The sequence below is a fragment of the Electrophorus electricus genome, chromosome 4 (assembly GCF_013358815.1).
Source record: "Electrophorus electricus isolate fEleEle1 chromosome 4, fEleEle1.pri, whole genome shotgun sequence".
Taxonomy (NCBI): domain Eukaryota; kingdom Metazoa; phylum Chordata; class Actinopteri; order Gymnotiformes; family Gymnotidae; genus Electrophorus; species Electrophorus electricus.
In genome coordinates, this window is record NC_049538.1 from 18,124,422 (window position 1) to 18,143,298 (window position 18,877).

The 18,877-nt window shown below is 50.1% G+C and overlaps 1 protein-coding gene across 1 annotated transcript in view; it reads left to right on the forward strand.

The window, feature by feature from the left end:
- Positions 1–18,877, forward strand: part of LOC113576951 (F-BAR and double SH3 domains protein 2) — a 48,748-nt gene that overhangs the window by 11,724 nt on the left and 18,147 nt on the right. The window contains 5 exon segments of the mRNA XM_027009344.2: positions 11,744–11,823; positions 12,139–12,283; positions 12,501–12,634; positions 13,729–13,783; positions 14,117–14,245. Of these exon segments, the coding sequence (XP_026865145.2) occupies positions 11,744–11,823; positions 12,139–12,283; positions 12,501–12,634; positions 13,729–13,783; positions 14,117–14,245 (543 nt within the window).

The window sequence follows — 18,877 nt, forward strand, 5'->3', positions numbered from 1 at the left end:
TGCTATCGCTGCATCACGCCTCTGCATAAACGACGTGGAAGGAGCAGCCAGCTGGGAAGCGCAGAGGTGGAGCCAACCCTCCGCCCTCGCCCCCCCGGTGTCTGAGAGCAGCACACTTGAGCAGTCGCACCACCTCTCGTAGCGGCGGGTTAGACGCCACCGAACGTTCTGCTGAAGATGGATGGTTGCGTTGTGCTGTTGGTTTTAACGTGCTTCTGTGGCTGCCGTTAATGGGGCTTCCGTGACTAATGCCCGGCGGAGCAGAAGCTCCAGAGTAAAGGCTGCTCCAGGGATTCTGTGCCCTCCGATTATTCTCCCATCACTGTAGATTTGAGTGTGTGTTTGTGCACACTTGTATGTGGGCATGCATGTGACTGTGTATGGGGGGGGGGGGGTACGTGCGCGGGTGCACTTGATCGTGTGCTGTGCTGTGTCTGATGTCTTGTAATGACTGTGAGATCACTCAGGGCCAGAACCTGGCACAACGCCACACAGTGATGCCATGTAGGCACACACAGTGCCCTGTCTGTGATACTGCTATGCAGACGGGCAGACTTCACATGATGCAACCATGCAGGCTCGCACACATACACATACACACACACACACAGCCACAGCCACACATAATGTCACTGCCGCGTGAGCTCAACAAACCAGTGCATGTAAGCATACACACACACGCACACACACACACACACTCTTAAACACTGAACTATCAACCATCATTTGGAAGCATGGCTTAGATTGCACACCATGTGCAGATGACAGTTTGGTGGATTTGGGGTCTAATTAAACTCCTGCTGTTTGGTGCTCCCTTCATTAAAGGCACAGAGAGGACACTCCATGCCCCATAATGCTCAACATCACAGGCATGTTAGTATTTATGAGGAATGATATATTCCCACTGGAGCTATCACTAGTGTTGAGTCTGACCTTTGACCCTGAGGTTCAGAGGTCATAAAGGATTAGACTCGTCTGCCTAATGCCCTGGCAACTTGTAGACCAGTCACTCTATGGAATCTTCTTCGAAATTTCACCTCCACCCCCCACGTTAATTTGACGTGTGTCGGTAATGTCAGTGGTGCAACTTCTGCACCTGGTCTTATCCACGGGGAGGGGCACCAGCCCACACCATCCCTCAGACAGCTTCTGCACCCTACCAGGCAGCAGAGGACAGGTGAAAAGGGGTGGGATTTGCGCTCCCCAGGGCAGATATCCCTGCTGAGGCGGTTGCCATAGAGATTCCAGAACCAGGTAGTGCTAAGCTGGCCTCGTCATAGAGACGGCGGGGATGTAGCAGCGTCGGGACTTGGGCCTTAGTAGGTTTCTCGGGGCCTGGTGTGCCCATGTGCTCCCACTACACACACATGGGGGCCTACAGCACCGCACAGCTGTCCACACAAATAAACATTGTTTTCCAGGCCGGCCCTGTCGAACAGACCAACTTTTGTTTTGGAAAGAGACTGGGCCTAAGGGGGGAGGCGGGCCCTCCTGTGGCCTCAGCTGAGCTTTCATTGACTCCCCGCTGCCTGCACCGCCCCTGTGCATGCAACATGGTTATCGCTGGACTTAAGCAGGAGCCTTCTGCTAAGAGAGAGGATACTCCACCATGGCTGTGAATGCCAATGAATGAACATTCCCGTGTGCATGTGCGTGCACGCGTCTGTGTGCCCCTGTGTGTCTCTTAATCAAAGACATTATACTGCAGGCTTTTACTAGGTTTATCAGAATCACCAGCTCCGGTGTCACCCTCTGTGAAAATGGTTGCTTAGCAACACGCCTCACCCCTCTGACACCCTTTAAAACCCCCATTCTGAGAGAGAGAGAGAGAGAGAGAGACAGACAGACAGAGACAGAAAGCTGCAGCATGATGAAAGTGCTGAATTTCCTTGGAGTGTGTGACAGTGTGAGTGCTGTGTGCAACTGAATATTTTACTGCATGCCACCACTCCGCCATGAAAGAGGGAGAGGTGGGGTCAGGGGTGGAGGGCAAGAAAAAGAGCGAAAGGTGAGGGAGGTAGAGGGAAGAAAGGATGGAAGACGGAGTGCAGGGCAAAGTCTGGGGAAGAGAGGTGGCTTGGAAATGCCTCCAGCCCTCGCTGTAAGTCTTCCAGTGATGGCAGTGACCATCTAGGAGGAAGGACTCTCTCTCTTTCCCACTCTTCTTTTTGTCCTCCTCCTCTTTTGGTGTGAATTCCAGCGCACAGGTTCTTTCTTGACAATGAACAGAGCAGGAACTGAAATCCCAGTGTGTAAAAAAGCGCTGAGACGTGTTGACCGAGAATAGAGACGAGAAGAACACACTGGGAAATGGTGCTACCTTGCATGTGACAGACAGGTTTAACCCCATGTGAAATGTGCCATCTCCTGACCTAAATCCCGCCTGCTCTGCTGCCCGTGGGCGCCAGCATCGCGGCCCAGCAAAGGCTGCGTGATGCGTGAAGCAGCAGACATGCCTAATCCAGTCGATTTGTGAAAGGCAAGCATGCATTCTTCATTAGTTCCACGACAGCTCAACCTCTGCCGTCTCCGAGCTGCAGTTGGCATGCGGTTATCGCGCGCGCGCGTGTGTGTGTGTGTGTGTGTGTGTGTGTGTGTGTGTGTGTGTGTAGTATAAACGCTTGGTCTATTCCGACCATGTTCAGGCAAGACCCCTTCACCTTTCTCCTTTGGCACATGCAGGACCCCTGCTATCTCGCCAGCGTGGGTGGAGCTTTTCTGACTAGCTGTCGGCCGCGCGTGGGAGGGCCGTCTCGGGGCCACGAGCAGTCAGAGGCAAAGGCCACTTCCTGATCCCCGTGACATCACGGCGCCTGTATAAAGACTGGAAAGATCAATAGCAGACACGCAGTCAGCGCACACTGCTCAATTGGCCGTGCTCTCTCTCGCTCTCTCGCCCCCTGCCCTGCCTAACTGATAGTTTTTGATTTGGCTTTAGCCTGAGAAGACTAGGGAACCCCCCTCACCCACCCATACTCACAACCTGCCACAGAAATGCAAGAGAAAAAACACCAGTCTATGTACAACAGCAGAAGCAGCTAGAGGAAGAACATGAGCATACTGTGTGTGTGTTTATTGTTCTTAAGTGTAAAGGAATTGATGTGTTTGACTATGGATCTGTGAACAGAAAAAGAGGTGTGTTGTATGCATGCAAGTGTGTGTGTGTGTTAGGGGAAATCATTGCAGTTTGCACATTAACGTTGTGAGTATCCTGACAGGGTGTTGACCAAAGGTATTAAGAAGTCAGTGTAATCCTCTTCTCCGGAGACGCCAAAAGCCTTTATTTTCATCGCTGTAGCTCTCATTAGGAAGAACTTTTTAAAAATCAGCTCTTCCCATGCAACTCTCTCCTATCTGCCTGTCCCTGCCTCTGTCTACCTGCATCTGCTTGCATGTCTCTCTCTCTGCCTGCCTGTCCCTGTCTCTATCTGCCTCTCTTTTTCTCTCCATTCAGTGTTTCCATGCCTCCTTAACCAAGGTTATTGTGCAATAATTAAATGTCCTTTTAGGATGATGCTGTTCAGATGTTCAGATGGCCACAGCACCCAGACAGGCCTCTAGTCATGTGATCAGAGTGGTCTAGGTTGGGGCTGGGATTAGGCTGGGTTTGGTCTAGTTTAGGGCCGAGTTTAGTCTCTTTGGTGGCCAGGTTTGGTGTCTGTGGCGGCTGGCTTTGATCTATGTTTGGTCCAGGTTGGAGCTGAGATGGGGCTGGGTTTGGTCTAAGTTAGGGCCATGTTTGTGCTGGGTCTGGTCTAGGTTGGTGCTGGGTTGGGTGCATGCAGGAAACAGAGATCTGAGTGACTTGCTCCTTGCCTACATAACAACAGGGAAACAGTGATGGGAATTATGCAAATTGGCATTAGTGAATGTTTTTAATAGAAAATGTGTGATTAAAGTGAAATGTGTTTTTTAAAATGTGCTGGAGCGGACAGCACCAGAGCTGTGTTTCTCACACAGGTTTTTCTTCCTCTTTCGTGGTGGGGCCAACACACACACACACACACACACACACATATATATCTCTTCCACCCCCCTGCATGTGCGCCCCCTCCTCTGCTCTCCTTCCTGGGAAAGTCTCAGGGAAAGGGCCTGCATTAGCATAATCGTCTTTAGCGCCTTTGTGGGCGGGCTCTCTGGGAGAGCGGCAGCCGCCACTGGCCGGCTTGGCCACCTGTCCAGAACAAATCAAGTGGCTCTTTGTGGCTTGGCCGGCCCTCTCCCCTCCTGCTTTCATATCCCCACGCTAATGAATAAATTGATTATATATGATTCAGATGGAGAGAAATGTCATTCATCCCCATTAATCATGGCACTTAATGGAATTTTAGCCTTCCCTTAGATGCCACTGAACACAGAAATGTAGTGCTTTTTTCTCTCTCTCTCTCTCTCTGTGTGTGCGCGCTCACGCATCCAGGTCCACATGTGAATGCATACTCAAGTCCACGTGTGTGTATATACATCATTCCATATAAGTGTGCTAGTGCATGTGTCCCAGCTCATACCCCTGGATTCTGCATACCGATGGCCCTGATGAACGAGGACGAGAGACTGGCAGAATTCCTAGATTGCCGGCAGAATCCTGAGAGAGACAGAGAGTGTGACACACCTGGCTTGGTGTGAGAACTGAACGTGCGGTCTGCACCTCACACTGTCTGAAAGGGCCATAGGAGAGCACGCTGTGTGTGTGAGAGTGAGTGAGTGATGTCAGCACCTGAGCCCAGTCCAGGCCGTCTGCTGTGACTCAGAGTTCATCTCCTTTTGATAAGTTTGTCCTTCAGAGTCTTCAGGCAGGGACTCGCTGAACAGCTGAGATAGTTGGAATAGAGGACATGGTGGGAGGTGTTGACACAGAGGGGAGGGGAGGGGGGGACAGATAAACAAATGGGCAGCAGAGTGAATAAGGAAGAGAAACCCAGTGAATTTCACAGCTTGGCTTGAAGTGCAGTACCAGGAAAGCTGCAAGAGGATGCAACGAGAGATGGACTGGGCTAGTGTTGGTTCATTCTTTCTCTCTCCGTGTGTGTGTGTGTGTGTGTGTGTGTGTGTGTGTGTGTGTGTGTGTGTGTGTGTGTGTGTGTGTGTGTGTGTGTGTGTGTGTGTGTGTGTGTGTGTGTGTGTGTGTGTGTGTGTGTGTGTGTGTGTGTGTGTTGGGGGCTGGTAATGGCCCTTTTAAAAAGGTGTAAAACACATTAGGCTTGCTCCATTAGGCTGGTAAAGCAGGGCAGAGGTGACCCAGGCCAGCACGCCTTTCTCAGGTTCCAGGAGGCACACACAGGGCCCCAGGCAGGCCTCTGGTTACAAGAGCATGTTCTCTGTCTAGCCTAATACAGGACACGGGCAAATATACAGTTATATCGTGGCATACCGCAGTTGCTTTGCGATATGCTCTAACACACTTCTAGGGCCTATGTGTGAGGTGGGGAGTGGCTGGGCTGTATTGTACAAATGCTGTGATTCATCAACACACCCACAGACCACGTGTCCTGAATGTGAGACTGATCACAGCGCCATTTATGAAAATTCTGTGATTTGTTGATTTGGTGAACATCAAAGGCACTGCTTGCAAATAAACCCTCACGCATCTCCACATCCTTCATCTGCTCTTCTATCCTTGTGTTGGCTTCTCTTACTGTTTGGTCTCCTCTCTCTCTCTCTCTCTCTCTCTCTCTCCCTCTCCCTCTCCCCCTCGTTTCCCCCGCAGTGTTTAGTCCTGTCTTTTCTACAGCTCGTGCCGAACAAACAGTTACGCCTGTATTTGTTCATCGCCTTCCTCACGGGCCAGATTATGATAAGGTATCCACAGAGACCAGCCCGAGGTGAAGTTCAGCACCCACTGGGCTGTTTTGGGGTGATGAGTAGAGCCAAAAAAAACAGGGCATGTAGGGGTCAGGGGTCATACGAAGGGCACAAGTCTCTCGTTCTCTCACTTTCTCTTCCCTCAGTCCAGTTTACGAGCTCATGTGTTTACCGCTTGCTTGGAGCCTGCACCCCCACTCGCCACCTCATCACCCATGTAAACACCTGGATGGAATCCATCTACTCATGTATCACTGTGCCGTGTTAATCAGAAAGACAGAGTGCAAAATGGCCGCTATCGATTTGCCGCCATCTCGCGTGGGCTGCTGACAGCGTCGGACCTTCAATAGTGTTATAATGCTGTATACCTCTATTAAAACTTGCTAATGTACTTGCCTCACAGGACAGATCGCTTACACAGGGGGTAATCTCTCTGTGAATCTGGTCGTGTGTACATTTGTGCGTGTGCGGGGACGCACTTGTGCGCCGGGTTTGCATATGTTTCCCATTGCACTCTAGGGTCAGATTAAACGCGGGTCAAGGGGTCACAGGTTTTGAGGGTAAAGGGGGAGAACAAAGCGCCGGTCACTCCTGCGCTGTCGCCAGACCCGGCATGTCCGAAAGGTCAGGGAGAGCGGGAAATAAAGGAGATGAATCGGAGGCTGGCCCGCCCCGTTCCCACCCGTAGGCCACAAACCCTCGGGGCCAGCCTGACCCGAAATGCCTCACTGAGAGCCTTCTGCTCACGTGGGCTCGTGTGTTAGACTATGTCCGCGTGCCAGCTCCCCTGAAAGTCTCCCAACTCCCCAAATACCTTTTGGTTCATTTGGATAATTTTTTTTCCCTCATCCTTTTTAATCCTTTGGCGTATTCTGCAGTATTCTATTTCTCCTTCAGACATCCATGTGTTCTCACCTAGCACTAGTTAAAAAAGGCAGATGCACCACTTGTAGTTAACCAGCCCCTGCTCCAACACCTGCACTTCCTGGGTAGACAGGTCACCATCGGACAGGAAACCAGGCCGGTCTAGGAGGCCTTCACGCCTGCGACTTGTCTCAACCGTTCATGCCGCGTTATTACACTCTGACATCCGCTCCGACTCCCATCGCCGTAAAGTCCTTAATCCGAGATGTTCCCGCACTGCCGATGCTGCTGGCGCACCTGCATGCGCCTTCCTCTTTCATCCTGAACATGGGAAGTGGAGTCTTTCCCTCGGAACACGAGAGGAGCGTTCAGCATATGGCGGCCATGGAACCCCAGAGACGCCAGCGGCCCTCTCGATTGGAGCGTTTCCTTTTCAGCCCCAGTGAAAAGCCATGGATAATGCATGAGAAGATGGCACTGGAAGACGCGCGAACCCGTCAGAACTGCACTGTAACTGAGCCTCTGCCAGAACGCTGTGTCCCAGTAGGCCAGACCCCCACCCCCCCAACCCATACGCATGTCTCCCATATGGTTCTCTCTCTCTCTCTCTCTCGCTCTCTCTCTCTCTCTCTCTCTCTCTATCTCTGCGCTATCGATTTCTTGTGTTCACTCCTTTCTCCCTCTCACTCTTTTAGTTCTTAGCTTTCAAGGTGTCCACGCAGCCCTGCTAACCCCTTCCGGACCTGCCCCGCATTTTCCGCACACCGGACGCCATGGGCCCCAGAGGCGATACAGAAAAGGGCCGTGAAATCCCCTCAGCGATGAGCATGCCGTCGGGGTCACGGGGCACTTGCCTTTGACCTCGCCAGCTTTGTTTGGCGAAGGGAGCGTCGCAATATAATGCTGCATGCACTGTTACCACGGTGATGTGGGCCGTCCCGCCCACCTTCTATGCTGGAACAAAACGCACGGTGTTTTACGTCTCCCCGGCCTCGGCCCACATGGACTTGTTCCAGTGCTCTGTGTGTCCCACCCACAGCAACTCCGTGTCTAACCTCCAGCCACCAAAGAATGGTGTGCGGGAGCACTCCTTCTTAATGGAGCATGGTTCAGAAGCTCACGGCGGGTTACTCGATGAAATGGGCCACCTCCATCTGTTGCCATGCCGAGGCCCCTAAACCCGCCCCCTGGGTCCGTCCCTGTGGTCCACCTCCTCATCCTCATTGGAGAGCCAAGGCCTCCCTTCCCTGGATCCGAGCTCCCACTCTGGGCCAGGGTGTGGCCGCAGCCCGTCAGGGTTGACCCCACCAACCCTGCTGCAACTGCAACCTCCGTACACACACTCTACAAAGGGTAAGTGCTCTCCTCCGCTGCCGTCGGATCCCTCCGTTCGGATGGGAAGCTTGCTCCGGCCTTACCCATGTCTCCTTCCTTCTTCATTTGGAAGGCGTCTGCTCTCTGGCTCTCTTCCCAGGCTTCTCTTGGGATCGTGTGTAGTTATAGAATGAAATAATCTCTTATTACGGTAAGAAAGTTCTAAAGGCCTGACAAACTGTATATCACAGGATATCCTGAGTACACTGGGGCACCAGTGCCCATCAAAAGTTTAACCTCTCTCTCTCTCTCTCTCTCACTCACTCACTCACTCACACACACACACACACACACACACACACACACACACACACACACACACACACACACACACACTGGATGTGATATGTCTCCATGTCCATTAGTCTGTGCAGGAAAGTCTGAGATCCTGGTTTTATCTCATCTAAGCTGATAGTGATTAAGATCAGGCCTCTCTCTCTGTCTCTGCCTCTCACTCACTCTCGCCCTCCCTGTTGCCTGCGCGCTCTCTCTCTCTCTCTCTCTCTCTCCTCTCTCTCTCTCTCCTTCTCACTCAGGTGCTCTCTGTCTCTCTCCATCTCTCTCATCCTCTCCGTTCTCCTCCCTCTCCCTGCTTCCTGCTGACACAGCACAGTCCCACGGACAAAGTCAATATAGGCACCACACGCGTAACACTCCTTATTACCAGCTGTCTCCCTGAATGACTTTTGCCTGATGAGCTGGGCTGTGCGGAGGGAAAAAAGGCCCTTACAAAAGCAGAATGGCAGAAACACTGCCTCCCACGCCAGGAAGAGGAAAATGGAGGGTGTGATCTTTAAAGGCCACCACGCAAAGGGGAATTTTCTCCTGGAAGGGTGTGTGAGGCGGTTCGAGTCAGAGGGTTTAATTTGGCAGGTCCAATTCTTGCATTCTAACTCATTTTCTCCTTATTTCTTCACCATGAGGGTTTGCCGTTAGTCCTCCCTCTAGCTGAGGCATAGCGCACGTTCACACAGTCCTGCACTTATACGCAGAGAGAACTCACTGGACTTAAAAAAAATAAAATAAAATAAAAAAACTCTGGTAGTTCTCAGACTTAAAGGGCTTGTCAGGAGTTGCTGGAACTTGCAGGCCGGTTTCAGTGCAGTGACAAGACATATCCAACCAACGACGACACCCTTACTGAAATGTGGAATGTACGCTGGATCTTCGCTCTGCTGTCCTGGACAGGGACTTTGAAGTTCTGGACAATAACGTTTTCTTCTTTTTGGGGGGGGGGACGACACATCTGAATAGCATTTAAAGTCTAAAATTGGAGTGAACATATCTGCATTGCTTTAGCCAATACGTTCCAGCTGTCAGCCCAAACTCAATTCAAAAAACGCAGTGCACACACACCCTCATCCATCTTTCTGTGGTAGAAAGCTGTCAGTTAGCCCACAGTCCATCCTGGTGCTGCACTGTATGGGTGGCGTCTCATCACACAAACTAGCTAATCAAAGCTGATGTGACTCTTCTCCGTTGATTGCAGTAAAACCTCAGAGATGAGGCCAGATTAAAAAAAAAAAAAACCCAAAGAAGCCCTTTCACTGCAGGCCATGTTCACAGATGACTAGTAGTTTACGTGGGCGCAGTGCAAGAATCCAAGGCGTTTTTGTGGCTGTAACGGAAACTGTTTTGTTGTTGGGTTTTTTTGTGTGTGGTTTTTTTTTTTTACATAACATCCTCTCCTGAGGTTCTGAAAGGTGCAATTACCGGATGCTCAGGGGCAACTGCCAAAAGCTCTGGGCATTTTCTGTGAGATGGGAGATTCTGGTGAGAGCAGGTGATGTTAGGTTTCAGTTCCATCCATCAGTTTCACCACTCCCTCACCTCGCTCCAGTTCGTCTGAGACGGGCGTCCGGGTCGGCCTCGTCAAGCACACCCCCTGTACCCCGTCACTGCTTGCTCCAAAAAAAAACAGGAACCATTTTGACACAGTAGCATTTCCTGTTGTGTGGCTGCGTAATCAAACCCCCCCCCCCCCCTCGCTGCTGGGTCACAGCAGGTCTGCTTCATGATGGAAGCTTCCCGGCAACAGTGCTCGTCTTGGCTTATCTCGAGCTTGACTCGAGTGGCAGTAACTGTGACGCATGACATATTCCCATGAAGCAGATTAACTATAAATCTCTATGCACAGATCTTTGTTTCGGTGACACACACACAGCGTCAGCAGAGAGAACCAGATGTTTGATGCCTGAGTGTTTAGAGAAGGGCAGTTGGGGTTGGGGGGTGCACGTCTTCTCCAGGTCAGCTGGAGTAGTGTGCAGTTCATAGGTCACCTGAGGCCAATAGGAAATGACCCGTTGGTCAACACGTGGGAGCTGAGGGGGCGGGGCAACAGCTGCAGGGGCCCATGAGCCACAGGCGTTAGGTGCACGGTGTACATGGGTGGGCAGCCGCCACTCAGTAGTGGAGATCTGTTGTAGTGTTAGCAGCCCGTCAGGATTTCTCATTAAAGTCGTGAGGTGTGCGAGATCTACAAGGTCTGGCTGCTGCGTGATGTCACGAGGGGACACACGCATACGGTGACTGAAATAGCGGCTTCACATCCATAAACAAACGGGGCTCTCTTTTTTTTTTTTTTTTTTCCCTTCTTTTTCTTTTTTTTTCTGTAGCTGCTCATTTTGAGCTACAGTTTCTCATTATCTGGACCACACAGGAAACCTGCACTGGTTACCATGGCAACTACACTCCTAGCAGGTAACGGGCAAACCTGAAGCGCTGTGGCTCCTCGCCCGTGGGCCACAGTGTCTGAGCGCCGGCTTGGAGGGGGAGGAGCATCCCCAAGCTCTTCACGCTGGCTGCTCCACGTGGTTCTGGAGCTTGTGACTGCTGAGGTGCCATATTGCATGTGTAGAGACAACCGAGGAGTGTGCTGTTGGGAGTCTGATGGGCGCAGTCTCTTGCTCCACCTGCCCAGAGCGCCTCCGTCCAGCCTGGATGCCTCCACCCACCTCCTGCAGGAGAATCACCTCTTTCTTTTGCTAAGGGAGTGAGTGCTAACGGGGTGCTGTGAAACGGAAAGTGCACATTGCGTGCCTGCTCTGTGGTTTCTGACACTAACACACTGTGCATTTAGTGCCACACACTGAGACACACACACACACACACACACACACACACACACACAAAGGCTGGACTTTCAGAGCTGGGAATTTAGCAGGTGGCGATGACGTAACTGTATCGTGATCGAGCTGCAGTGAATGTGGGAGCACTGTTTACCCCCTCTGCCCCCTCCCTCCCACACAGCACCTCGGGGGGGCGGCGTCCTGTCTCGCCAATCAACTCTGAAGCTGAGATCCTCATTTGTTTGTCAGATGGGGGGGGGGGGCTCTGTACTGTAATATTGCAATAGAACCTTTCACTTTTCAATGTGGGACCAAGTACCTACGTACACACACACATGCACAAACTTGCACAGAGCTCCTTGGCCACCGTAGACAGGGTTTAAAATTAAGAATGGTATGTGTTATGTGACCCTGTGTGTGTGTGCATGCTTGCATGTGTATGCGTGTGTTTGCTTGTGGGTGTGTGGTGTTCCTTTGTGCCTTGTTTCATGAAGAATGGATTTTGTAGAAGCAGGTGATGAACGTGTGTGTGCGCATGCATGGTCCCCTCTGTCGCCCTCACTAAATGCACGGCACGTGGAGACAAATTGTTGGTCTGATATAACGCTGCTTTGGCGCTCCTCATCTGTGTCATTCAGGCCCTGCAGAAGCTGGCCAACCAGTACCTGAAACGGGACTGGCCTGGCATTAAACCCGACGACCAGCGGACAGACTACAGGTGACCTCCTTTACACCTTTCTCCCTTAATTAGGCCAGACGATCCTTATGGAAGGATGGAAGGATGAGCTTCTGTCTGCTAGGAGAGCATGCACGCGCGTGCACACACACACACACACACACACACACACACACACACACACACACACACACACACACACACACAGATGAGCTACATAATACAGACTGTTATATTGCTCCATATTGTAGTTGTGATGTGCTTTGCAGTATATTCTAAACACATTATTCTAATATTTAGCATATTCTAAACAGTATATTCTTGCGGGCAGCAGTTGTGACCGTGTGTCCCCTGCAGGAACGTGTACGGGGTGTGGCGAGCGTTCCTGGAGGGCACTGTGCAGGTGACCCAGTCGCGACTCTTCGTGTGTGACAATTACAAGAACGAGATCTCGGACCCGGCCAAAACCGTGCGGCTTTACAAAGAGCAGCAGCTCAAGAAGGTAACGCGGCGTCTCTCTCGCACAACAATGCACACGTACGAGTGTGTGCTTTTAAATATGAAGCATGCCTTTTTGTTTCTAGTGTTATTATTGTAAAAAATGGCATAAGAAAACATTTCATTGGTGCATTGGTAGTTTGTGCCATGTGGGCTGCCCTTAACTGCCCTCCGTTCCGCCCCCTCTGTGATGACGCCCTCCTGTGGACACCGTTCTGCAGTGCATCGAGCAGCTGGGCCGGATCCAGGCTGAGCTGCAGGACTCAGTGAAGGACCTGGCCAAGTCCAAAAAGAAGTACTTTGAGATGGAGCAGATGGCGCAGGCCGTGCGTGAGAAGGCCGACATCGAGGCCAAGTACGTACTTCACGTAGTCCGTCAGAGGTCCGCTCGCTGCCTGATAGCAAACCTGCAGCCATAAACCCACTTTGGGGCAGTCCCGTTTACTGCCCAATTAGAAACGAGCTGGAGCTCCGGTTCGTTCTAATGGTGGTTTTCTGCGTGCTCGATCCAGTGCACCCTTGGGGGGGGGGGGGGGGGGGGGTGGGGGGGTGGGGGTGTGTGTGTGAGACATGCTCCTCCATCCATCCAACTTCCCTTCAGGGAGGCCCCTGTTCCTCCAGTGGAGCTTATTAGCAAGATACAGAATTTGTTAAAGACACTCAACTACTGATCATTCTCGAGAGGCATCCACATGAGAGAAAGGGAGTGAGAGAGGGGAAGAGAGAGGACCTGGGACTTGAGAGCGGGCTAGCAGAGGTGGTGGTATTGATCTGGACAAGCGCCTAGCCCTACATTTTCTCCTTGGCATCGGAGTGAGGAGGAGGATTTGCACTTCCTATCTGTGTCCAGCTGTGGGAGGAGCCATGGTAGGTCATTAGTCTGTTACGCTCCTCCCCTGCCACGCTCAGGTCACACCCACACTTGACCCCTGCCAGGGAGAGCGACGGCCTCGTTATGAGCAGTATGTCAAAAGCCTGTTGTTGTAAACATAAGGAAAGGACCTCCAAACCTTCTGCGCTGTTTTACGAGATTGACGTTTATGTGGTTTCCTCTTCCCGGTCTCAGAGCAGCGCGCCGTACTTGATTTAGGATGTGGGACGCATGGGCCATTTAGAATTCATGGTCCTTCCTCCTCTATCTCCGTGAGGGTGTTAATCTGGGCTTAATTTGTACTGCCTGCTACTTCCTCTCCTAGACACGGGTGCGGTCGAACATGAGTTGATTCACGATTCCGTTTTTCTGCCATTCACGATGCGGGAAACAACCTTGTTCATCCCCCCCCAAAAAACACTGTTCGCCAACATTGCAGTTTTCCAGCAAGTTCCACCCTGAACACCCTCAGAGTCGTCCAGAGAAGGATGTTGTAAAGCGTTTGTTTAAGAATGACTGACTTTTTGCAGGTGTGCATGAGGACTGATGGAGTTGTTTGTCTGCTGTGTGTTCTCCAGGTCCAAACTGGGCCTGTTTCAGTCCAGGATTAGTTTACAGAAGGCCAGTGTCAAGGTGAGCACCACAGACTCCGTCTAGACGCGTGTCTTTTCCCAACTCCCAGCTTCCATTTACAGCATTTAACAGGAATGCTGTTTCTGAACCCTGATGTGCTATTCTGTGCAACTGTATGCGTGTGTGGGTCTCCAAGTGAGGGTGTGTCCCGTTTTGTGCATTTCCGTGTGTGTGTGTCTCTCCCATGCATGTCTGTGCGTGTCGTGAGGAGGTGTCTCTGCTCCTCTGTATCTCCAAACCACATGTTGAGGTGGAACGCTCTGTCCATGTGGTCCAAGTAAACACTTTCATGTCTGTTTGCTTTTCGCCGCACATCTCCCATGCCCATGTCAGTTGAAAGCCAAGAGGAGCGACTGCAACTCCAAAGCCACCCACGCCAGGAACGAGTACCTGCTGATGCTCGCCGCTGCCAGCGCGCACCAGGATCGCTACTACCAGACCGACCTGGCCAATTGCATCAAGGTGAGGGCCCTGGTTCAGCCACTCCCCTTCCGCTGTCCAGCACAGACCATCATGCCCGTAGAACTCAGCTTACTTAAGACAGCCAGTTGCTCACAGCACTCTTATGGGCTTCGGGGAGAGTTGTGTAAGGGAGGCGCAAATTCTCACAATGGGCTGTCACAGGTACACCCAGCCAGTCAGCTCCAGCGCGCAGCTTACGCAAATTGTTTCACTTGTGCTCGGTGACGATGAGGTCATGTACTAAGGCACACGCTGTCCCAGTGGTGACGTGTCACCCGCTCGTGCCCTGCTCCCAGCTGTGATTTCATAGGACACATCTACACGATGACTTAAGCGCGTGTGCATGCACACACCCCACACACACGCACACTGAGTCGTGTTTTTAAAAAAGGGTTTTGTACACACAGATTCCACTTAATGACAGTCATTATTAGATGATTGCAGAAGACAGCCTGAAGCGATGTCCTAGTCACATCTTGTGCACTCGAGATCTTGCCTTTGTGGTTATGCTGATGTTTTTATCAGTTTGGCCTGGTGCTGTCCAGACTCCAGAGTGCGTGTGCTTCATCTGCTCACTGGCACTTCACACTCTCTGATCACTGGATAGGACTGCTAAGGCTTTGGCTGTGTGCTTGTGCATGTTTTATTTATTTATATATATATATATATATATATATATATATATATATATATATATATATATATATATATATATATATATATATATATATATATATATATATGTGTGTGTGTGTGTATGTATGTGTGTGTGTGTGTGTGTGTGTGTGTGTGTGTGTGTGTGTGTGAGTGAGTGAGTGAGTGAGATCACCCTCTATTAATGCATCTCTGAGTTAACGAGAGATCCGCCTCCCTGCTATGACTGGTGACTCTACACAGGGCTTCAGCAGGGCTGGAGGGCCTGACTGCAGCTCTGAGCGGAGGCTAATTCACATGCGCATGCGCCCACACACACACAGACACACACCTCACACACACCCATGGGCCTGTTCACCCACTGCTCTTAGACAGGCTAGATCAGGAAGTACATTTGCATGCTAATAACACAATGGCGCCACCTCTTTGTCTCCTTTTAATTCCAACATTCCATATTAGTCTTCCTTTGCTACAGAGACAAAAGGAATGTACGTGAATGAATATGTAGTTTATGAGAAATGTAAATACAAGTGCAACTCATTTATAAATATGTTGTAAATATAAGAGAACATAAATAGCAATGAGAATGGCAGAAATAATGAGGTGAACGCTGTGATGCGATGAGCCAACGCGTGAGGTTACTGGAAAGCCGCAAAAACGGTTTAGTGAGATTTTTAATAGTCCCACGCTTAAGAAGGTAATGAGTGCAGTTAAAGATGCTTCTTTCATCATTTAAATGGCTTCCATCTGTCTGCCGAGTTAAGGTCCCGAGCTCCACCAGGAACGTTTTATATCTTATGTTACACAAGCAGTTATCGCATTTAGCGATGTGGAGCACCCCTCAACCAGAATGACTATGGTGACGGTCATGCATCGCCGAGCACTCGTGTATTACTGTTTATTGATGTTATTTATTTGTTGTTTTTGTTTGTATTTTACATGGAATTTTAGCACTGTGTTTAAATGCAGAAGACAGGCATTTTTACTGTGAAGCAAAGTCAGTCACTCCATCAGTCCCTGTGTCGGGCTGTCCCTCTATCCTTCTCATAATGCAATATCAGTGTGTCTAGTAGGAACTCAGTTTGTGACCACAGTTTAGTAGTTTAGTAGTAATATTACAAACACAGCAATATATTTAATAAACTTAGTGGAGATGTTGGTGGTCCCAGTCTGAAAGCACAGGTTTGGAAGAGCTTGGTTGCAGCGTACATGTAATTTTATTTATTTATTTTCCATTTTTAAAACAAGCCGCCATGCGTGTCAGCTGGAGTGTTTGTTCCCGGCAGATTTGTGCAGCTGTCGAGCCTTCCCCCCACGCCAGTGAAGCTGCAACACCGGCCGCTTCAGCAGTTTACGTGTTAAGTGCTCAGTCCTTGCCCCAAAAATAACAGCCGTCTGGGCAGCCCGATCCACCATCCTGTTCCAGGATCACCGGGGAGGGGTGTGGCTGCTCCACAGGGAGGCTTGCCGGCGCTTGACTTGACCTGGAGTGTCCTTGCGAGAAGGAACAGGAGCATTTGGACCATGCGGCGCTGCACATCTCCTCCCCAAGTGCAGCTTTGACTGTAACCCACTCAGAAATCTGCCTGGCAGAGTCGCTGGCATTGGCCTGTCCTCTAGCGCTTCCAGCCAGGGAGTGGAGGAGCCAATCAGAGCTGAGCAATGACCTCAGGAAATGCAGCGGGCAGCCAGTCACCGATGAGCAATGACTGCCTTGAAGTCAGAAAGGTGAAATAAAAAATGGTCAGCCGTTGCCCCCATGACTTTAGCAGTCATTAGCCATATTGGATCACGCTAATTTAAAAGCTTCCTCTACAGTTTTTAACGTCAGTCCCTGCGACATTTAGCCGAGTGTTTGACATTAAGTACAAAGTTGTGTAATAACTCATAATGAGATGAAGATTTTTTTTTTTCCCACAATGCTACGTTGGTAATGATGTTAGCTTGTACATTGGGTGATGGTATGTTTCTTTCAATGAACTGATTGACCAGTGAAGAGGTCGGCGCATTCTGGAAGCTGAGATTCAGCGTTTTATTGAAGAGTTGTGCACTCATTGTCTTTTAATCCTGTTCTGTACCTCCATCAGTGTCGTATTTTACTTGCTTTGACATCATTTCACAGCCCTGATTAACATGTGAGCCTGGTTACAGCTGCCGCCGCGCATCCCCTGCATGTTGAGCTAAGATAAGAATGGTTTCTGCAATAACCGTCATTGGTTGTTGTTATTGTCTAGACTCAGGCGAAGTAATGAAGTCAGAGTTACCAGATCAGCCTTAGAAATTTAGAGCACAAGGATATTTTCAGGTATAATAAATGAGTTTGTAAAATGGTATAAAACGAAAATGTAGAGTTCCTTAAAAATAGAGAGAAGTACTCGTATTACGCTCATAACTGAAACCAATTTGTTTCAGTTCAATACTTCGCTTTCATGTTTGTGACAGACATGGTCAGAAAGCTTCACATAAACCCAGGCTTCAGCCACTAACGAGCTGGCCAGGAGGAGCGCTGGCAGGGATGACGAGAGGAAGAAACCTTGAGAGAAAACCCAACTCAAAAGGCTCCTCCGGGCCCGGTCCCGCTCATCAGCTAATTATCGAGCCCTTCATGAGTTGAATTGGCCATTTGGAGCCAGAGAGTTCTCCACACGGCACAGAGAACTGGGTCACTGGGAGTGGAGTGGAGTGGAGAACCTGCCACCAAACAGAATCTTAATTAATATTAACCAGTTCAGTGAGGAGAATGAATATACATGGAGCCTCTTTATCCATATAAAAGAAGAAATGGAACTGCCCTCATTTATTATAAGCAGTGTGATTTAATGGCTTTGCCTTAATGGGCCTACACCAGCAGCGTATATCAATAGTGTTAAGTCATTGGCCAACCTCTTTGTCCAAGTGAACCATTTAAGCTCAATTAGGCAGTGAGTGGCGACATTCCTTGTTTTAGAGGGATACTGTCATCCACAGCCATCTGCTCATTGATCCAATGCACCAGATACCGTGGGAAGGAGCTCTTTTCACCCAGCTTACCTCTGCCAACCCTGAAAGATTTTAGAGCGTGTTGGCGCGATAGCATCATGCAGTTGCAGCAGATTTGCCGGCTGCACATCCATGATGCAAATCTCCTGTTCCACCCCATCCCAGAGGTGCCCTGTTGGACTGAGATCTGGCGACAGTGGAGGCGATTTGAGTACAGCGAGCTCACTGTCACGTTCAAGAAGCTTGATTTGGCCTGTGTGACATGGTGTGTTTTCCTTCAGGAAGTAGCCATCAGAAGATGGGTACACTTGAGACCATAAAGGGATGGACGTGGTCATTAGCAATATTCATGTAGGCTGTGGTGTTTAAATGTTACTCGTTCAGTGCTAAGGACCCAAAGTGTGCCAAGAAAATACACCATTACACCACCACCGCCAGCCTGAACTGTTGGTGCAAGGCAGGATGGATCCATGCTTTCATGTTGTTTACACCAAATTCTGACCCTGCCATCCGAGTGTCATAGCAGAAACTGACTCATCAGACAAGGAAACGCTTTTCCAGTCTTCTACTGTCCAAATCTAGTGAGCATGTGTGAATTGCAGCTTCATTTGCCTGTTTTTAGCTGACAGGAGTGGCACCGTGTCCGTGTCTGTGATCATGTCCATCCTGGGAGCTTGAGAATCCTGTGTAGTACCTTAGCTGTTCACATGACTGCACTTTTCTGGACCGAGATCTCGAATGTTGTTCATGGGATCTGTTGAAGCCATTCTCACAGTTTGGAGGATACAGCCCCTAGTGTTCTGATTACCACGGGAAACACAGTTGCTGTTGCAGTCTTGTCTAGCTCTTCCTTCAACCCATGGTATTTCACAAGCTTCTCGTGTTTCTTTTTCCAGATGTTGCCATCACTCCAGAGTGCCACATCTATCAATATGGCCCTCTGTTTGTTCATCGGAAGTCCCACAGGATCTTACCATGGTTATTTCCCTCCACCTTTGT